This window comes from Pteropus alecto, unplaced genomic scaffold (genome assembly GCF_000325575.1).
Source record: "Pteropus alecto unplaced genomic scaffold, ASM32557v1 scaffold177, whole genome shotgun sequence".
NCBI lineage: Eukaryota > Metazoa > Chordata > Mammalia > Chiroptera > Pteropodidae > Pteropus > Pteropus alecto.
In genome coordinates, this window is record NW_006442207.1 from 2,449,040 (window position 1) to 2,467,076 (window position 18,037).

The following is an 18,037-nucleotide window of genomic DNA, read 5'->3' on the forward strand; positions in this document are numbered from 1 at the left end:
TCAGGAGTCACATGGACTGAGAGTGAGCAGAACATCTTTCTTCACAGTTTCCTGACTACAGAAGTTGAACCTGCGGAGAGAAAACAATGAAAAGTCAACTCTTGGATGAGAGTTGAGCACGAGAACATTTTCTGCTCTCTCATCGCACGTGCTGTGCCTGAGTCCAGACGCCGGCGAAGAGAAGACCTCTTCTGTATAAAGAACTGGATTCTCCTTTCCAATTTTGTTTCATGGTTGTGCATGAAACGAAGGAGGTGTCATTTGACACCTCAAAGGACAGGGAGGGCTCATTCGTCACATCCTAAAAGAACCTACTAAACACTTGGCACACTGTTAACCAATACAACTGAGGAAGAGTAAGGTCAGTGGCGTGATGAGAAATTGGCCAGAGAAAAAATTCTGAGGTCCTGGTGTTACATCGGCTAGACATCCTTATTTTAATTCAATAACTGAAGTGAAATGACTAGTTGTGATCATTAAGACCGAACATTTAGGATGCTTTGGGGCTCATATTCTTTAATAGAATATATAAGCCTATGTAAAGTTCCCGGCACATAAAAGTGCTCAGAAAATGCTGTTTTATCTACATCCTCATTTCCCTCCCTGTGGTCTGATGGTTGGCAGACTCACCAATGGCAAATTAAAGGTTAAAAACTAATATTGATTAGGGACACAAGACATGAAGGGCGAACAATAGCTGTATATGAATAAAGGTGAACTGAATTTGTTTTGTGGTAGTTTAGAATTTGCTGGAGTCAAATTTCCTGCATATGAATTCTAGCACTAAGCCTTCGTTTAATTATCTGTAAAATGGGGATAATTATAGTACCTACCTCCCGTCACCACAATCAAGGGAGTAAACATATCTATCACCCCCCAATTTTTTTTCTGCTTGTCGTAAGCATTCCTTCCCATCCCTTTACACCTGCCTTCCCCCCAGGCAACCACTGATCTGCTGTTACTATAGACTAATTTGAATCGTATAGAATTTTGTATGAATAGAATCAAAGGTGTATGCCCTCTTTTGTCTAACCTCTTTCATTCAGTATAATTTTGTTCAGTATAATTATTTTGAGATTTATCCAGGTTGTTGTATGTATTTCATTCCTTTTCACTGTATTCCATTATGTGGCTAGACCATGATTTGTTTACCCCTTTCCTGTTGGTGGGTGTTGGGTTATTTCTAGTTTTTGACTTTTGCAATAAGAGCTGCTATGAATATTCATATATAAATCTTTGTATAAACACATGCTTACTTTTCTCTTGGGTAAATATCTAAGATGGAAATGGCTGAATCATAGGTAGGTGTGTGTTTGGCTTTTTAAGAAAGTGCCAGACTGTTTCTGAAGCGGTTTTATCATTTTATATTCCCACCCAAAGTGTATGAGAGCTTAAAATGCTTCATGTCTTCACCAACACTTTGAACTGTCAATCTTTTTAATTTTCGTCGATTAACTAAGTTCATGGTAGTATCTCATCGTGGTTTTAATTTTCATTTTCCTAATAACTAATGCTATGTCTCTTTCTGTCCTTTCTCTTTTAATCTGTGTGTATTTTTATATTTAAAGCCCATTTGAGTATTGGGTATTGATTTTTACAAATTCAACTTGACAATCTCTGTCTTCTAATTGTTGTATTTAGACCATTTTCATTTAATATGATTATCGATGTGGTTAGGTTTAAGTCTATTATCTTATTTGTCCCCTATATCCTTTGTCTTTTTCTACCTCTTTTTATGTCATATTTTGTTTTGTTTTAAATTCCATTTTATCTCCTTTGCGGGCTTGTTAGCTACAGTTCTTTGTTTTATTATTTTAGTGGTTGCTTTAGAATTCATACCATATATTTTTAACCTATCACATTTTACTTTCCAGTGATATTATACCAATTTACATGTGGTATAAATACATTACAATGCTGTATTTCCATTTCCCTCCTCCTACCCTTTATGGCATTGTTATCATATATTTAACTTATACATGAGTTAAACCCCCTGAACTGTCATCATCTTAAAAAAGTCAATTATCTTTAAAGACTTAAATAATAATATTCAAAGACTTCATATATTTTCCATTGTAGTTACTATTTCTCATGCTCTTAACTCCTTTCTGTAGAATCTTTTCCAACTGGTATCATTTTCTTCTCCCTGAACACCTTCCTTTAATATATCTCAATATATTGACCTGCTGGTGATAAATTCAGCCTTAGTACATCTGAAAAGTCTTATTTCATCTCTGAAAGCTATTTTGTGGGTATAGAATTCTAGGTTAACTAACAATTTTTTCCTTTCAGTACTTTAAAGATGTTGGTTCTCTGTCTTCTCGCTTGCATTGTTTTTGATGAGAAATTTGCTGTAAGTATTTTTATTCTTCTATACGTAATGCGTATTTTTCCCCTCTGGCTGCTTTTAAGATTTTCTCTTTATAACTAGTTTTGAGCAATTTGATCTTGATGTGTATTGGTTAGTTTTCTTGTTTCTTGTTATGTCCTTTGAATCTCTTGGTTTAAAGTTTTCAAGTTTTCAAGTTTGGAGCTATTATTTCTTCAGATATATTTCTCTGTCTCTTCCCATTTGGAGTCTTCAATGAGAAGTATAACATGCTTCATGAAGTTATTTTACGGCTCACTGATGTTTTCATATTTAAAATTCTTTTTTTCTGTGTTTCATTTTGGATACTTTCTATCATGTCTTCAAATTCATTAATCTTATCTTGTGAAATGTCTAATCTGTTCATTGCATCCAGTATAATTTTATTTCAAATGTTATAGTTCTCATCTCTAGAAATTCAATTTGGGTCTTTTTCCATACATGCCATGCCTCTATTGACCTTCTGAACAAATGAAATACAAGTTTAATAACTGTTTTCATGTCTGTATCTGCTATTACAACATTTGTATCAGTTCCGGTTTGGTTTCGATTGATTGATTATTCTTTCCATCATAGGTTGTATCGTCTTGACTTTTCGTATACCCAAGAAACTTTTATATAACATCATATATTGTGGATTTTAGCCTGTTTGCTGCTGGATAATTTTATATTCCTGTAAATTTTCTTGAGTTCTGTTCTGGGTGGCAGTTAAGTTATTTGGATACAGTTTGAAATTTCCAGGTCTTTCTCAGTCTAGGCTAATTATTTTCCACCACTGAGGGAAGACCTTCCTAATATTCTACCAAACGTTTCATGATTTATGAGCTTTTCCGGTTTGGCTAGTGGAAACAGGTACTATTCCCAGCCCTGCAAGAGTGCTGGGTCCTGTTCTCCTTCATCCTTTCACATGGACGTTTAACTGGCCTTGGCTAGTTTCTCCACACGCATGTGCTGATCAGTACTCTGTTGAATATCAAGGGAGCTTTCCAGGTTTCTGAGATTCTCTTTGTAGATCTCGCCTCTCTGGTACTCTGTCCTGTGAAATCTAGTTGCCTTTGGTTTTCTGAATACTTAGCTCTGTCTCCTCAACTCAGGGAGTCCACTGGGCCCTGCCTGAATTTTCCCTCCTTGTGCCACATCCTGGAAACACTCTCCAGGCAGTAAGTTGGGACAATTGTGATGCTCCACCTTATTAGTTTCTCGTCTCTCGGGGATTGCTTTCCTTTGTTGCCTGATGTTCAGTGTCTCGAAACTGCTACTTCAAATATTTTGTCTGAAATTTTGGTCATTTCAATTGGGAAGGTAAATCTAGTCTCTTTTACTCGATCATTTCCAGAAGCAAAAGTTCCCTCATTAGACTTTTATGAGGACTGAATGATATGATGACACAAGAAACATATCAGTGTGCCTCGGAATTTGGTTTTATATTCAACACACTGGGCTAATATTGGGATTATTATGATTATCGTCGTTCTTAGCTCACTTTTTCTGGTTGCTCACCATGGTAAATGTCCTTCGACTCACACACACTTCAGTTTTGGTTAGAACTAAGCCTTGACCTTTGTCTTTACTAGGAGGGCCAATGATACAGAACAGCCTATTTGTATTACTTGATAAATTAAGCGTTTTTCTGATAATTTAAGTGACAATTTGGTCAACTCAGGAAGTTTGAGGAAGATACACATACTAAGCTCACACATACCACAAGGCACAGCTGCTAAATGAAATAATTCTTTTCACTTTAGATTATGAAACCAAATTCTCATTCTAACACCTAACTTGTATTAGATAACACAACACACATCTACACACCTATCCAAGAGTTTTCCTAAAGTTCGACATTTTCTTTTAAAGAAATAAAAGATATTAGGAAGCAGCTATGGCTGGGATGTGGGAGAATCATGTAGGAGATTTAACTTAAAGTAAACTTTCAGTGGGAATAGAACTATAAATCTCTTCAGAATTTTATTACTTACACTCTTCCATCATTTCTTTCCACGATGATCTGGGATGCTCCCACTCTGGGTTGAGTTGGGTTGATCATATTGTTATACCAAACAAACTTAACCTTCTGCAAATCTCCAACATCCACATTTGAGTCAAATTCACTGGAATGAATATTGCCTGGCTTGAGAGAGCCCCTTGGGAGTTGAAAAGTTAATAAAAACATACATAAGTGTACATAAATCTACATGTAAATATATACAGATATGTTTCTAAACCCAGCTTATAATGCATCTCTAGTAAGAGGATTGATAGTACATTTGTCATTCTAATGTATTAAATAAATGCAGTCATGTACGCTAACTCAGTGGTAGTTCATTTGCCATCAACAACTCAAATTACTTTAAAGTCATTTTTACTTTCATAAAACTTCAATCATGTTTTAGGCACAATCTTAACATAATTTAAGAAATGATGACATTATTATATTATCTTTATCCAGCTGTTTTGTGGACATAATAATTATTTAATGTTTATAAATCAGATACCATGCATCAACATAAATATTAGGGGTTTTCTTAGAAATAGCAGAGAAAAAAATTTAGAGACAAAATTCAGAAATGTATTAAGGTGCAAGGGTGACATAATCTCTTCATTTTAATGATATGTGGCCACACTGTATGTTCACATATTAGTGAATAAATTCTGCTGTCCATAACATACATCATATGTGGGAAGTATTTCAACATTTAAGAAGCTTAAAGTTAAGTTTTACTCACTTGAAAATTTCGTATTGCTTAGAGTTTCCTTTATTTCCAAACAAAGATATCAGCACGTGTCCCCCAACCTTCTTTCCAGACAGAGTCACATTTGCTTTGTACCTCCAACCTGCATGGGGAAGAGGGGGGAGGAATTTGCAGAATGTCTGCTTGTAGAGAAGATGCACCGAGAACAGGTTAACTTGGATTCCACTACTGCTGAACTTTAAATAATTCATATATAATATTGGTAATCCTTCTAATCATATAGTCATAGATAGTCCTTTATCTAAGTGTTCAGAGGGTAGGCTTTGGGGGAGGGGAAGGGCACAGAATCTTTCCAAAGTCAACAGATTTCAAGCCAAGGGAAAAAGAAATATTTTGCATGCAAAATTTTAACCTAACAATTAATTCTTGAATGTCAAAATAACTCTATATTAAAACATTGTGGAAAAGTAGTAGAGTGCGACATCTTCATTTCTTCATTACTTCGTTTTCTCACAGATCACGTTTTAGAGTACTGCCATCATTTTGTCTAAATAGTCTACATTTGCTTTTAAAATTCTACGATTCAACTTTCCATTGCTATTGGAAATATGTTAAAAGATGACAACCTATTTATGGTACTAGTCATTAGTGAACTAGTTTTTGCTATTTTGAGCTAGTCTCGGGAGGGGATAAATTTTGGCTTTAGTTTTACAATGCAGTTAACCCCATGGATAGTTTTCTTCCTCTATGACTTCAAAAAGAAACTTGGAGTTTGTCCCCATGCTTCACTACCAATACATCCTCTAATTTCCATCACCCATGGGTTCTATAGTCCTAAATATTTCTTGAATCTGTCAACTTATTTCCATTCCCACAACCTCTGCCATCTCTCTCCTGGATTACTTTTTGGCTTGTACAAAAGAACAAAATTTTTCTCAGTGAAAGTTTTGACCAAATATAAAGAGATTGGAGCAGAAGAAGCCTCCTGAATTCAGCACCAGAATCAATGTGAACAAACTTATTTTTGTATCATTGAGAGTTTAGGCCCCAAACTCTGTTCTGCTACCCAAATTAGCGGAGCACATGGCATTTGATTATCTTTCCATGCAGGGGAGAGGTATTTAAAAGTTTTGTACAGAAAACAAATTTCACTGGACATGACAAAATACATAATATTAATCATTTAAGGCAGATCAAATAGGAACTTACGGGCAAAATTGCTGGCATCACCAGTGTTTAGATAAAATTTCTGGCCTTCTTCCCTTGTTTTCTCAGGAAATCTGTCAGCATAATGACCCATCTGCGGGCAGCCTTCTCTTGGACATGGGAAGCACTTGTTCTAGGGAAAATAAACAAATGATGAATGAAGATGCTCTTTCTTTTAATCGTGCATCATTTTTTCCCACATGTTGTTGCAATTCAAGTATTCTAAAGGCAATTATGTTCTGAAGGTAAAAGAAGACTTTAACAGTGTCTCAGGAAAGGTTAAAAATGCATCTCATTATTTACAATGATAAATCAGCAATTTCACTGTTAAATAACATAATACTAACAAAAACAGTATAAAGATCACACAAAAGAGAATTTATATACATGCTTTAATCTTCTCTCTTTTGCCCCAGTTGCCCCAAGACATCCATCTGCCTGTAGGTAGTTAGAAATTTATTTTGGAAAGATTGAGAGAGAAAGAGCAGGAGGTGATAATCAGCTTCTGATATGCAAAATGGGACCCAGTAAGAAGATAATAGGCTCAAAAATCAGGTTTTCTTCAATTTTTTTTTTTTAAGCTCTCACTTAGTGTACTTCAAGGTCTGAAGAATTCAGATCTCAGAATTCTCAGGGTGGAAAGAAAATACTCCCATCCTAGTTGGTTGTTAAGGCTTAGCCATGAGATTGGGATCTAGAAAAGATGGATATCATAGAGGAAAATATCTTCTCTTTCTGGACCAAGGAATTATGAGAAGAGAGAGAAAGGGAAGAACAGAGTGGGAAGGACAAACGCCACAATTCCCACCATGGAAGGGCAAGGCTGCTCCACAACAGAGAAAGTGGTGGACTCCTGGATCAATGGACCAGATGGAGACTGAGCCGAGTCTCAGGTCTACATCCAACAAGAGGTAAGAAGAGACTAAGACAGCCAGGAAGAATGGCCAAAGCTTTCTGAGGAGATTGCCTGAGTCAGAAGAGCAGACGCACCCAGAATTCATCAGCAGACATTTGCTGTGAGCCCATCAGTAATGGGGACCCACAAGTTCTCCCCTCTGACCACCACCACCACGATTACTTTGCCCATTGCCAGCTTGGAGAGAAAGGCTGAGAAATCTGCAAGATCAAGAATTTTTCTTATAAAAGTGTCTGAGCATCACCTGAAAAAACTGTTTATGTTATTGAGTCAGATTAAGTTTTAACTAAATGGAAACTAAAGCTTCTTAGTTTGTTTTCCTCATTACCTAGAGAAAAGGGATTTGGGAAGAAGACAAAAATAAAGTTAGACCAGAGAAAGAGGGGTGTTGTTGGTGTACATGCAAGCTGCCCTGTGAATAAAATATGCACCTCCCCCAAAAAACACACATTTGTTTAATGCTAATTTTTATATTTTAGGTTCTGGGCTGAGCAATTAAAACATGTCATCTCATTAAACCCACCCACCCAATCTTTGAAGTTTAATATTATTATTTACATTTAGAAATGAAGACACTGCCTTAGAGAAGCTAAGTATTTTGCCCCAAATCATTCAATAATTTAAAGATGAAACCAAGATTCAGATTCTCTCTCTTCTATATTAAGGTATAGACATGCTATCTCCTCGGTGATTGTGACTTCATCTGGTATGAAATTTTATTTATTAAATTACATACATCATACATTTTTATTTGAAAAAAAGTACAGTGAAAAGAAAAGCAATTTTAAAGAACCAGGCAATAGATATGTCATATTCGAGATCACATTTAAAGATCCTAACCTAGATATCTAGAAAATACCAGTCAAGATGAAAATTAAAAAAAAAGAAAAGAAAAGAAACCTTGGTGATTATGGGATTGCACAGAAATATCCACATGCCTATTATTATGTAGTTTCATAAGGTCAGCATTTAAGGTAAGATTTCCTTGTCTATCAGTATTGTGTAGTCAAAGATCAGATGTCTATAGACTATTTTTTTTTACTTAGAATTATTTCCAGAACAAGTTTGAACATTTACCTGATACACATAAAAGTGACAGAGAACAAGGCAGACCTGGAAAATTTCAGTGGACAAGCCCATTTCTCTAAAGTTCTCCAGTCCCTTATCACTATTAAAATAAATTTGTATGATTAACAGTATAAGTAACGTGGTAGTCATATAGTAACAGTCACTGAATGCATGCCATGAACAGTGAACCACATTGGTCATGAGAAGTGATGGTCACGAAGTTCTTTAGGTGCAAAGTGGAGTATACTTACTGTTGTGAAAGCTTTGTAAGTGTCACAAGGGAATCCAGCAAAGCCATCAGGGTTGAGGATGCTGTCGTTATAATACTTGAAGCTTCTTAAGTGATTGCATGCTACAAAGTTACAAGTGCCTTGGAAATCAGACATGATTCCACATCAGTGACAGATTTAATTTTTCCAGATTAATGTCACAATCAGAATACAGTTGTTGAATAGATTTCTCTAGTGTGAACTCATGGCAGTCACAAGACATAATCATTTATTAAGTCTATGATTTGTGATGAAATCAGAAGTTAAATACTGTTAAAATTATAACAGTTTATGCCAAGACTAATGGCAAAATAGCTTTTTTTTTTTTTTTTAATGGAAGAAATCACTTTAGAAGGAAAAGATTGGTCCATATAGTAATGCATTCACTGGATTAGAAACAGGGAAGGTTGACTACAAATACATTTTCTTTCCTACAGTCTCCTCATGCCCACTTTCCTCAATGAAAACCTATATCTTGGGGATACAATTAAAAGTCTTTTATTATAGAAAATGTGAGACCTGTACAATACCAAATATTTAGCAAGTTTAGCAAAACAAAACATAAATTTCCCCCAAAGACAATCTCTTTGTGTATGTAATAGTTTTACCTTCCCAGATCCCATTTATGTCAATAATACTAGAGAGAATATTCTTCTGACATCCAGGCATTTCTTTTCCTCCATTTGGAAAGAAATCTAGGTGTCCTGCAGTTTGGCTCATCCCAAACCCTGAGGAATTTTAAAATGTGGGAGAGTTAATGTTAACATATAGACTCAAAAAACACTCTAGGAGGATGAATTGAGGAACTCACCCAAGTTGGGGATTAAGGGAGCAATATCTGTGTGAATCACATCCACAAATTGGGCATCCGAGGGGTCCAATCGGATTAATTCGGGTGTTCCCTCAAAGGAAGGTTTAGCTGGGTCCAATCCTAAAATAAACAGGATGTGTCATGTTAACGTTTATCATTGTAAATGCACACTTGTTTTTCTTCATTAGCTGTAGAACTGAGTGCAAGGATCTGTAGTTATGAGTTATGCATGAAAGAGATAAGCTAGTTCTTCCCTAACCTTTCCATTTTTGGAAGAGTAATCTGTTTCTAATTTTTATTTGCATTAAAGTGAATTTTCCTCAAACCATGGAATTTTGCTCTACTTATGGATGCTCAGTCCCTGGGACAATCCTTGCCGCTAGCGGCAGTTACAAGGAAAGAGCCAGACTCTGGGAGACTCCTAAAAGCTTTTCAGGCTAAAAAGAGTCCTCACTGCACTGTAAACTGACATGAGGGCAAAGACCTTGGCTTTCACAGTCACCAGGACCAAACACAGCTTTGCACAGTTAGCCTGACTGAGCAGGCTCTTGTAAACACTAACAGACTATGGGAAAGAACATTCTCTCCAGCAAATTATCAATAGACATTCCAGATGCCTCCACTGATCCAAAAGCAACCATCTTATCCAGAGTATTAAGAAGAAAATCAGGAGGTCAAAGACAGAGTGGGATGATGAGAGAGGAAAGTGGCTATTCCTTGAAATAGTCATCTCTCAGATCCAGGACAGCAAAGTCTTTCTTATAAAGTTACTGGGCAATTTTAGGACCTGAGTATTCAATATGTGACTCCATTGGCCAAGGCAAGCAGTCTGAGATTTGTAAGGTAATACATTTTTATCTAATTAGTGGCACGCAGAACTGGCAGCCCAGGGCCACCTGTCCACCTGCCTCAAATCTGTGGTTGTGGTTGATGAGAACTGGGCTAATTATCAATTGCTATTGAAGCAGAATATAATTAATTATACATTTTTGAGCTCTTTGGGTTAAATTCAATTTATTTATTTCATTCTTTATGTTATTTATCCTATTCATGAAACTTGTCCTTTGTGAACGTTTGAAAAGGGGGAAATAGATATGCATAAGACTTCCAGATGTTCTTAATTCACATTTTTGTCACTTGAAATATTTACACGTTAAATAGGGCTCTGCAGGCTGAAGATCGATATTAATAAAAATTTCACAAGGCCTCAGCACATGGTGACTTCTGATCATGTGGCCCAATCCAGAAAATGTGAAAACCCGTCTCCTGAGGTAAAAAGCAGGGCTGCACCAAATTTCCATTCATATCAGCTACATCTAATCTAATTTTGCAGCTTTTACTGTTTCGACCAACCTGTGATCCGTCCAATGGTCCCGTTGGTCCTTCTTCCCGCTTCCCCTGCAGCGTGAGACCCCAGGCTATGGCCGATGATGTGGACATCAGAAGGCGAGTACTGGAACGCTGACTGTTGGAAAGAAAACTTCAGAATGTTTTTGAACACTGCAAAAGTTAAGATGGGTGAAGAAGGGGACACCTGAAAGCTTGAGTTTTAAGAAGACATGTCCACCCCCCTTCAAAGCAATTGATTTTCATACATTTTTTTTTCAGTTATAATAGAAAATGGTGATGGGCTTAACATTTAAATTGATGAAAGTAGGTGTTCTTTTTGGTTGTTTTACTATGTAGAGAGAATATTTGGTGGATATGAGGAATTGTTACCAAGAGGTAGTGAAGCAAGTATTTGGATTAGAAAACAGTAATGAAAGCAACTATCTAAGCAGATTCAAGTTTAACGTTTTATCCGTTTTGCGTTAATAAACCAGGTTAGCTTGTTATCATTGTGTTTCTCTTAAAAAAAAAAAATGAGTTTGATCTTGAGATTGATATTATCAAGTCGACTTAGTTTAATAACTGGTAAAATTAAAAGACATACTGGGGGAATTAAGTAGAAAAAACTTACCTGGTTGTTTGAATAATGTCACATTTATTGACCTTAATAGGCATATTGATAAAGCCCAAATCTAGATTATTTTTTGCATTTTTTTCAACCAAGGGGAAAGCCAAATCTCAGTAGAGAAGTGTCTTTAGCAATTATTATACCAACAGCATTTTTTTTTTTTTGAAGAGTCCAGAGAATAATGTGCATGGGCGTTTACATAACCTGGAGGTTATACAAAAGTTACCTGAAGAACTTCAACCAAATATGCCACTTCTGCCCCCACAATGCGGACATTCTGTACAGCTTGTGAGTAAGTCGTTCGGGAGCCACTTTTCCAGTCTACACAGACGCAGTTCACGCTTTCCACCTTAAACAAGTTCTGGTGGGAGAGACATGATAAATAGGTAAATGATTCAGAATCTTTGTTAATTCCTGATTAACACATTTGAGGACTAGGATAAATTCCCTCCTTGACCTGTACAATATCACATTTGCTTTTAATCTCAAAGCAATGGACAGAACTTCTAGCCTGTTACGGATACAGAATCCCTTTTAAAGTTTCACATTGGCTCCAAACTGAAATTTGGCTGTAATGGGAACTGGATTCTTGGGATTTTACTGCAATGGTTGCATGGAGACTTGTTTTAGTCTTGTAAAATGTGGTAAAGTGGATTGTTTCATTAGAGCATCATAATGTCATAAGACTACATTGTCCCTTACTAGAATACACCCCATGACATTGCCTGCCTTGCTCACTGCTGTATCTTCAGTGCCTCAAACAGTTCCTGGCACATAGTAGGGGCTCGATAAATATTTATTGAATAAATAAGTTAATGAATAAATGAAAGACGATATTAGGATCCTCCTAAATAAATATATTGATGGTAAATGAGTAAACTTTTCCATGTTGGAAAAACTAATCAAAGTTTTTGGATGAACGTTTTTTATTGTATATTACTGAAGAGTTATTTCACAGAAAAGCATAACCTCTCAGAAGCCTTATTTGATGGGGAGCTGTCAATGATAGTTTCATGGATGTTAGATCTGACAGGAATTTTGTTTGTTTGTGTGTATTTACATATATCCCCACTTTTTTTCCAAGGAGAGTTTGAGAAGAATGAAGAAACAATCTTAGAAATCATCTTCAACTCTTTCTTTTTACAGATAGAAAAATCCAAAGAGTGGAAGCAATTTGCTAATGTCGCGGTTAGCTAAGGATAGAGTTAAACTGGAATCTAAGACTTTAACCTTCTAGTTTAATTCAATTTTCTCCATCAGGTGTAACAATGTTGTCAAAGACAGATCAAATGCAAGAAAAACACATCTGTTTTTGAGATCTCAGCAATAAATTGTATACACATACGTAAAAATCTACATTACTTTTGAGCTGAGGATCACTTATTTTTTTTTTCTTCACTGTTGTATAGAAATTAGTATTACCCTCTCCCCCAATGATCATCAGCTTTAAATTATTTTAGAAGACAAATTATGGTTTCACTGATTATTTCTAAACTTGTAAAGTGAATTAGCCTGCTCATTTTAACTGTCTTCAGAGTCAGCGAAAACTCTCCGGAGTTGTTTCAAGTCGGCCTTTGGTTAGAGTCATAAGACAGGTCTGAAATTAAATGGTTTATAAGGACCTTAGTGTCTTTTCTCTTGAGCTCTCAGAAGAAATGATAGCACCTTTTTGTTACAGCTGACCACGGAACCCTAATGAATAAATGAATCAATGATAATATTCCTCAAGCAGTTATCTAGCAGTTACTACGAAAATTTGTTCTATTTGATTTTCTGTCTTTTAATTCTTCAGTATGACAGGGCACATAGCCAAAGGCAAATTAAAGAAAATAGGCTCACTACTGTCTAAACGACAGAAGCCAGAAATGAAAACCTACATAGCTTTCCTAGATGTTACTACCAGAGGAGATCGAAGAAGCAAGTGAAATCAAAGGAAAATCATTAGTTTGGGTAAAATAAGTTATCTCAGCTCTTCACTTAGAAATTAAAACCTAATGAAAAAATTAAAAACTATTGAAAATGCAATTCATGTTTTTTTTTGTTTGTTTTGTTTTTTATTAATGGAGCAACAAGCATTGCTGAATTTTGAAATCTCTCTGTATCGTTATCGAATACCCATTACCCAGAGCCACCAAACACCTGCCAACTTTGCTGCCCTGACTGTTCCAGGCCACTTCCACCTGCTGGATAATCCAGGCCAAGTGGGCTCAGAGGCTCCTCAAGTGTCACGGTGGCCGGCATATATCCTGAATGGCTGGGGCCTGTGCCTTCCCCATGGTTAGTTATCACTTTGGAAACAATCTTCCCTTAAGAGATGACAACATCTTACCTTGCATATATCGGCTAGCCAGCTTCCTTCCCCCTTGTCTAAGAATCCGTGAATAATAAAGCGGGTTTTTCTGTTCGTTTTGAAATTGGAAGCCTCTATGGTTGATGGATCTGCAGTGATTTTCTATTTGGGGGAGAAAATTGTTTAATGCCAAGTTTCTTGTAGTATCCAATAGAACTGTTTGTATGTGGAGAGAGGCGGTAGGTAGGAGAAGACTGCCTTGTGAGTAAGGTTCTCTCGTTTTAACCAAGTTATTTGCAATCACCACCAAGTCGTGACTTTCTAGATCTCAGGACACTTTTGCTCAACTTAAGATAATACGTTTGCTCTAATGTTGGTGGTAGAAGTCTTGTTTCCACAAAAGGAAAGGGGTGTGTGTGTGTGTGTGTGTGTGTGTGTATACATAGATTTTACATATATAAAATATGTTGGAAGATTATATATAATATTTAGAATATTTATTAAATGGTACCAGAGAGGTAGGATAAAAACAATATCAAGTTAATGGACATTTTATAAAACAGTTACATAAAATAATACTGAAGCTCATGGTCCTAAAAGTCTACAAACATGTAAATTCCACTGTCTGATTTAGACTCTTTAGAAGACTTAAAGGTCAGTATATTCTTATCACACAAAACAGATGGAACTCAGTTCTGAAAACAGTGAGCACTCTTACTTGAAAGCTGCTGGGGTTCTCATTAGTGTATAGGTAGAAGTGGGTGTTGACCTCTTTTGGACTCCAGGGCAGTACTTTGAAGGGTCTTTGCAAAGTTCCTGCCCATGGGGCATCATTGCTGAAACAGCCAAGTCTTGGAAAGCAGACTTCTTTTCCTGCAGTCACACAGAAATGTTTCAAGGATATTAGTTTAACTAGAATGCTCTTTTCAATGGTTTATTTGCCAAAATATGAGTTAGATTACATTGTTGGCATATTTTCTTCCTTCATATCCCCAAAGATCTTTCTATCTACACATTCACGAAACAGCTTCAATAGACAATATCCAAGTTAAAGACAGGCTGCTGCTCCTCATCTCTACCTCACTCTCCTTATGTCTCTGTCTAGTTCTGTGCTGGGTCCTGTTTAGCCTCTCAACTTCGAGGTCGTCCTTGAATCACTAGAAGAGACATCTTAGTGCCCAAGAAAGAAGCCTGTGCCCTAGGCCCTAGTAGAGGAGATGAGGCTATCTTCTGGCTTTTGGCTTTGGGTGGAGGGCTTAAGTTTCATGCAAATGCCACAACTTTGTTATCTCCTTGTTGCTGAATATTTTGGTCTCTGGCCTATGTTTGAGGGTCATCCTGAATTCTTATCATGAAGAAGCTGCTCACAAAAAATCAAACAGAAAAGCCCAACTCTGGGCTTAAATGTTACCTCCTAAAAGAACAACACAAAGGAAGGGGTCTTGAGGAGTGTAAAGTCTAGGTTAATAGTAGGAATGGGAGCAGTGGCTGTTACGGGAGCTGCATTCTTGAAATCGTACTATGTGCCAGGTGCTAAGCAAGGTTATTTACATGACTTCTCTTACCGAAGTCTTACGGTGATCCTATGAGAGGGGTGGTAGTATATGCCCATTTCACAGATGATGATGGTAAAGCACAGAGGGGTTAAGAAGTTTGCTCAGGGCAATACATTTGTGGCTGGTGGAAACAGGGTTCAAACCCCACACTTGACTCCAAGCTAGGGTTGCTCAACTTAGCAAGTAAAAACACAAACTATATTTGTGTTTCAGATAAACGATAAATACATTACTTAAAATTGTCACACATTTATTGTTTATCTGAAATTCAAATTTAATTGGGCATCTTAGCTTTTATCTGACAACCTTACCCCAAGCTCTAGTACTCTTGATCATGCATCTTTCTCCCTCTACTATATATCCTCATAATATCTTGAATTTGGCCATCATAACTCTTCTTGAAAAGTATTAAGCAGTGATTCTTCTCCAGCACTACATAATATGTTTACTTACCTACTACTGTTCCCAGCAGCAGTGAAAGTGTCCAGATCAACAGCATCTAAACAGAGTTAAAAATATGATTGAGTTTGGCTGAATAAGTTTTTCAAAGATTGGCGGAATTCAAGTTCAGTGAGACCTCTGCGGGGAAATGGCTAATGCTAATAAATTAGGCTTGGAAAATCTGTTCCTGACTCACCGTGGCAGTCTCGTCAGATTCTGCACACAAACAGGTAGAATCTGAAGGTCCTTTTATAGGCAATCCTTATCTTTTGAGCAGCTCCATGGAAAAATGACAGGCAAAGAGAGGAGGTTCCAAGGCTGTATTTCTAATCTTAATCATAAATAAACCAAAATTGATAGAGCATGTGAAATTTCCCACAGTACTTGTGGGAAGATGAGAAAAGGGTGGATATGAATGGTTCTTTCCTAATACGATTATACAGTGCTCAGAATCACCGTCATCTCGTGGCAGTAAAGGCTCTGGCCTGCCCTTTTTTTTAAAATTTAAAACTCTGTGCAGTTCTGTGGGTGCGTGTGAAACTAAATTGTTTTCACAGATTCGATAGTGACAATCTTGAAAACAAATACTAAAAGTTTACTAGTCAGGTAGTTTTTGTATTACCTTGCCTTACCCTCAAAAACAGTGAAATACAGGCTTTTCTTCAAGAGAATCCATTCCTTTTACAAAAGTAGTTGATAGTTTATTTTGATAGTCCCTAGAGCTAGTTTATTTCTTAACAATAACATGGAAAAAAAGAATAGATGAACTAAAAAAAGGTATTGAGGGCACTTCTAAGAGCATAGACGTGAAATTAGTGACCCTACCATTAAATGAAATGATGAATGAGAAAGAAAAATAAAATTTAACTTAGAAAAAAATGGTCTGGGAAAAATCATCTGAAAGAGACACTTTTGATAGAAAAGAACTGGAATATTTATAGTTGGTGATAGATCGCTTAAAATAAATTGTAAAAAAGATTGCAATGGGACAGCATAATTTTAAGAGATTAGAACTATTTAGCCTGACTGCATCACAGATATAGGTTGAATCATACAAAATTACCACATTTGTGGTAAAAAATGGTCAAATAATTCAGTTCCCTGACAAAGTTTACAGGTACAGAAAAAACAACAAAATTATTTGTATATGAGGAAAGTTCAAAAAAGTTGGGCAAGGGAAATGTTACGACCAGGGCCAAAGTCGCAAGGAAGAAATTCCATGGATGGGACATAGCAGGCCCTTAACACATCCCTGATGAATGAACGAATGAGGGAATGAAAATGAAAAGGAATTTATTTTGCATAATTGCTACAGCAGGAACTGTCCGTGTAATCTCACAGTAAAAAAAAAAAAATGATTTTTCTGAAGCCCTTTTTACTCAAAACAAGCAAACAACAAAAGAAAGGTGAGCCAATGTTCACTCTTGGGTTTACTATGAAGTAAAATGTATCCTATGTGAATCGCCAGATAATTCACAAAATTTCAAATTGGCATTTTAGATATTACAAAATTTAATTTATAATTAGGGTGAACTTTGTTCAACATAGGCTTTAGAATCAAGACCAAAAGTAACCAAATTCTGAGACAGAGACTAGACTCCATGGGGAATTATTTTATAAACTGAAATAGGTTCACATTTTAGAATGTTTTGAGAAGATTCAGTTTCCTAAACTGTTATGAAAGCTAAGAAGGGAATTGCACATAACAGTGGTCTATCCAGGTCAGCTCTAGAGAAATGACCTTCCCTAGATTCAATTTTGCTGAATTCTTTAGCTGGGTTGTACCATTTTATGAACCATATTGTTTCATTCAGACCATTAACATGATGCTGTAGGACTGTCTGTTTATAGAGTATGTGTCAGAGATTCCTGGCCTCTTCTTATAGGGAATAGAGCTAGACCCGCTTACCCAGTTTCCCTTGCAGGAGATGGACCACATGATCAACTTCTGGCCAATGACATGTGAGTGCACAGGGGTGCAGCAGTTCCAGTCCTGTTCATAAAAACCCACACATGATCCTGCATGTGTCTTCCCTTCCATGGCTTAATGCAGACAAGTACAGTGACCTTGAAGGCCATATGTTGAAGCTGGCAGAGCCATAAGATGGAAGGAGCCCGGGTTTCCTGATTAAAAGAAAGCCACCCATCAATCATGAAAACCCATTTTGAACTTTACATGATTAAGAAATAAATTCCCTTTGTTTTAAGCCACTGATATTTCAAGGTTATAGCAACCAGCATTACCTTAACCCATAGAGATGATTTTATTGTACAATGATTTCTCCGACTTCCAAAAATACTTCAGGTACCAGACATTGAGTCTTAATGCTTTGTCATGAGATTTGGATAGTACTTATGTATAACATTAGTATTTTGACAATTTTTTTTCCTAATTCTTGGTTTTAAAAATCCCCTTTTCTGCAACTTTCAAAATTATAAAAGTTGCTCAATTCTTCACTGCATTT

At 36.5% G+C, this 18,037-nt stretch overlaps 1 protein-coding gene across 1 annotated transcript; it reads right to left on the reverse strand.

The window, feature by feature from the left end:
- PNLIP (pancreatic lipase) lies at nucleotides 1-15,642 on the reverse strand. The gene is made up of 12 exons (XM_006920937.2): nucleotides 15,585-15,642; nucleotides 14,294-14,448; nucleotides 13,615-13,737; nucleotides 11,512-11,646; nucleotides 10,682-10,793; nucleotides 9,329-9,448; nucleotides 9,126-9,245; nucleotides 8,500-8,618; nucleotides 6,268-6,397; nucleotides 5,092-5,200; nucleotides 4,345-4,509; nucleotides 1-70 (listed from the first exon to the last, which is right to left on the reverse strand). The coding sequence occupies exons 1-12, from the start codon at nucleotides 15,628-15,630 to the stop codon at nucleotides 1-3; spliced, it is 1,404 nt and encodes a 467-aa protein (XP_006920999.1). The 5' UTR covers nucleotides 15,631-15,642.
- Between the last annotated feature and the right edge of the window lie 2,395 nt (nucleotides 15,643-18,037).

Coding starts and splice junctions, on each gene's coding strand:
- PNLIP (XM_006920937.2), bottom strand. CDS start 15,630: ATGCTGTTGATCTGGACACTTTCACTGCTGCTGGGAACAGTAGTAG. Junction 6,398..8,499: donor CTTACAAAGCTTTCACAACA/GTAAGTATACTC, acceptor TATTTTCCCTAG/AACAAGTGCTTCCCATGTCC. Junction 71..4,344: donor GAAAGAAATGATGGAAGAGT/GTAAGTAATAAA, acceptor TTCTCTCCGCAG/GTTCAACTTCTGTAGTCAGG.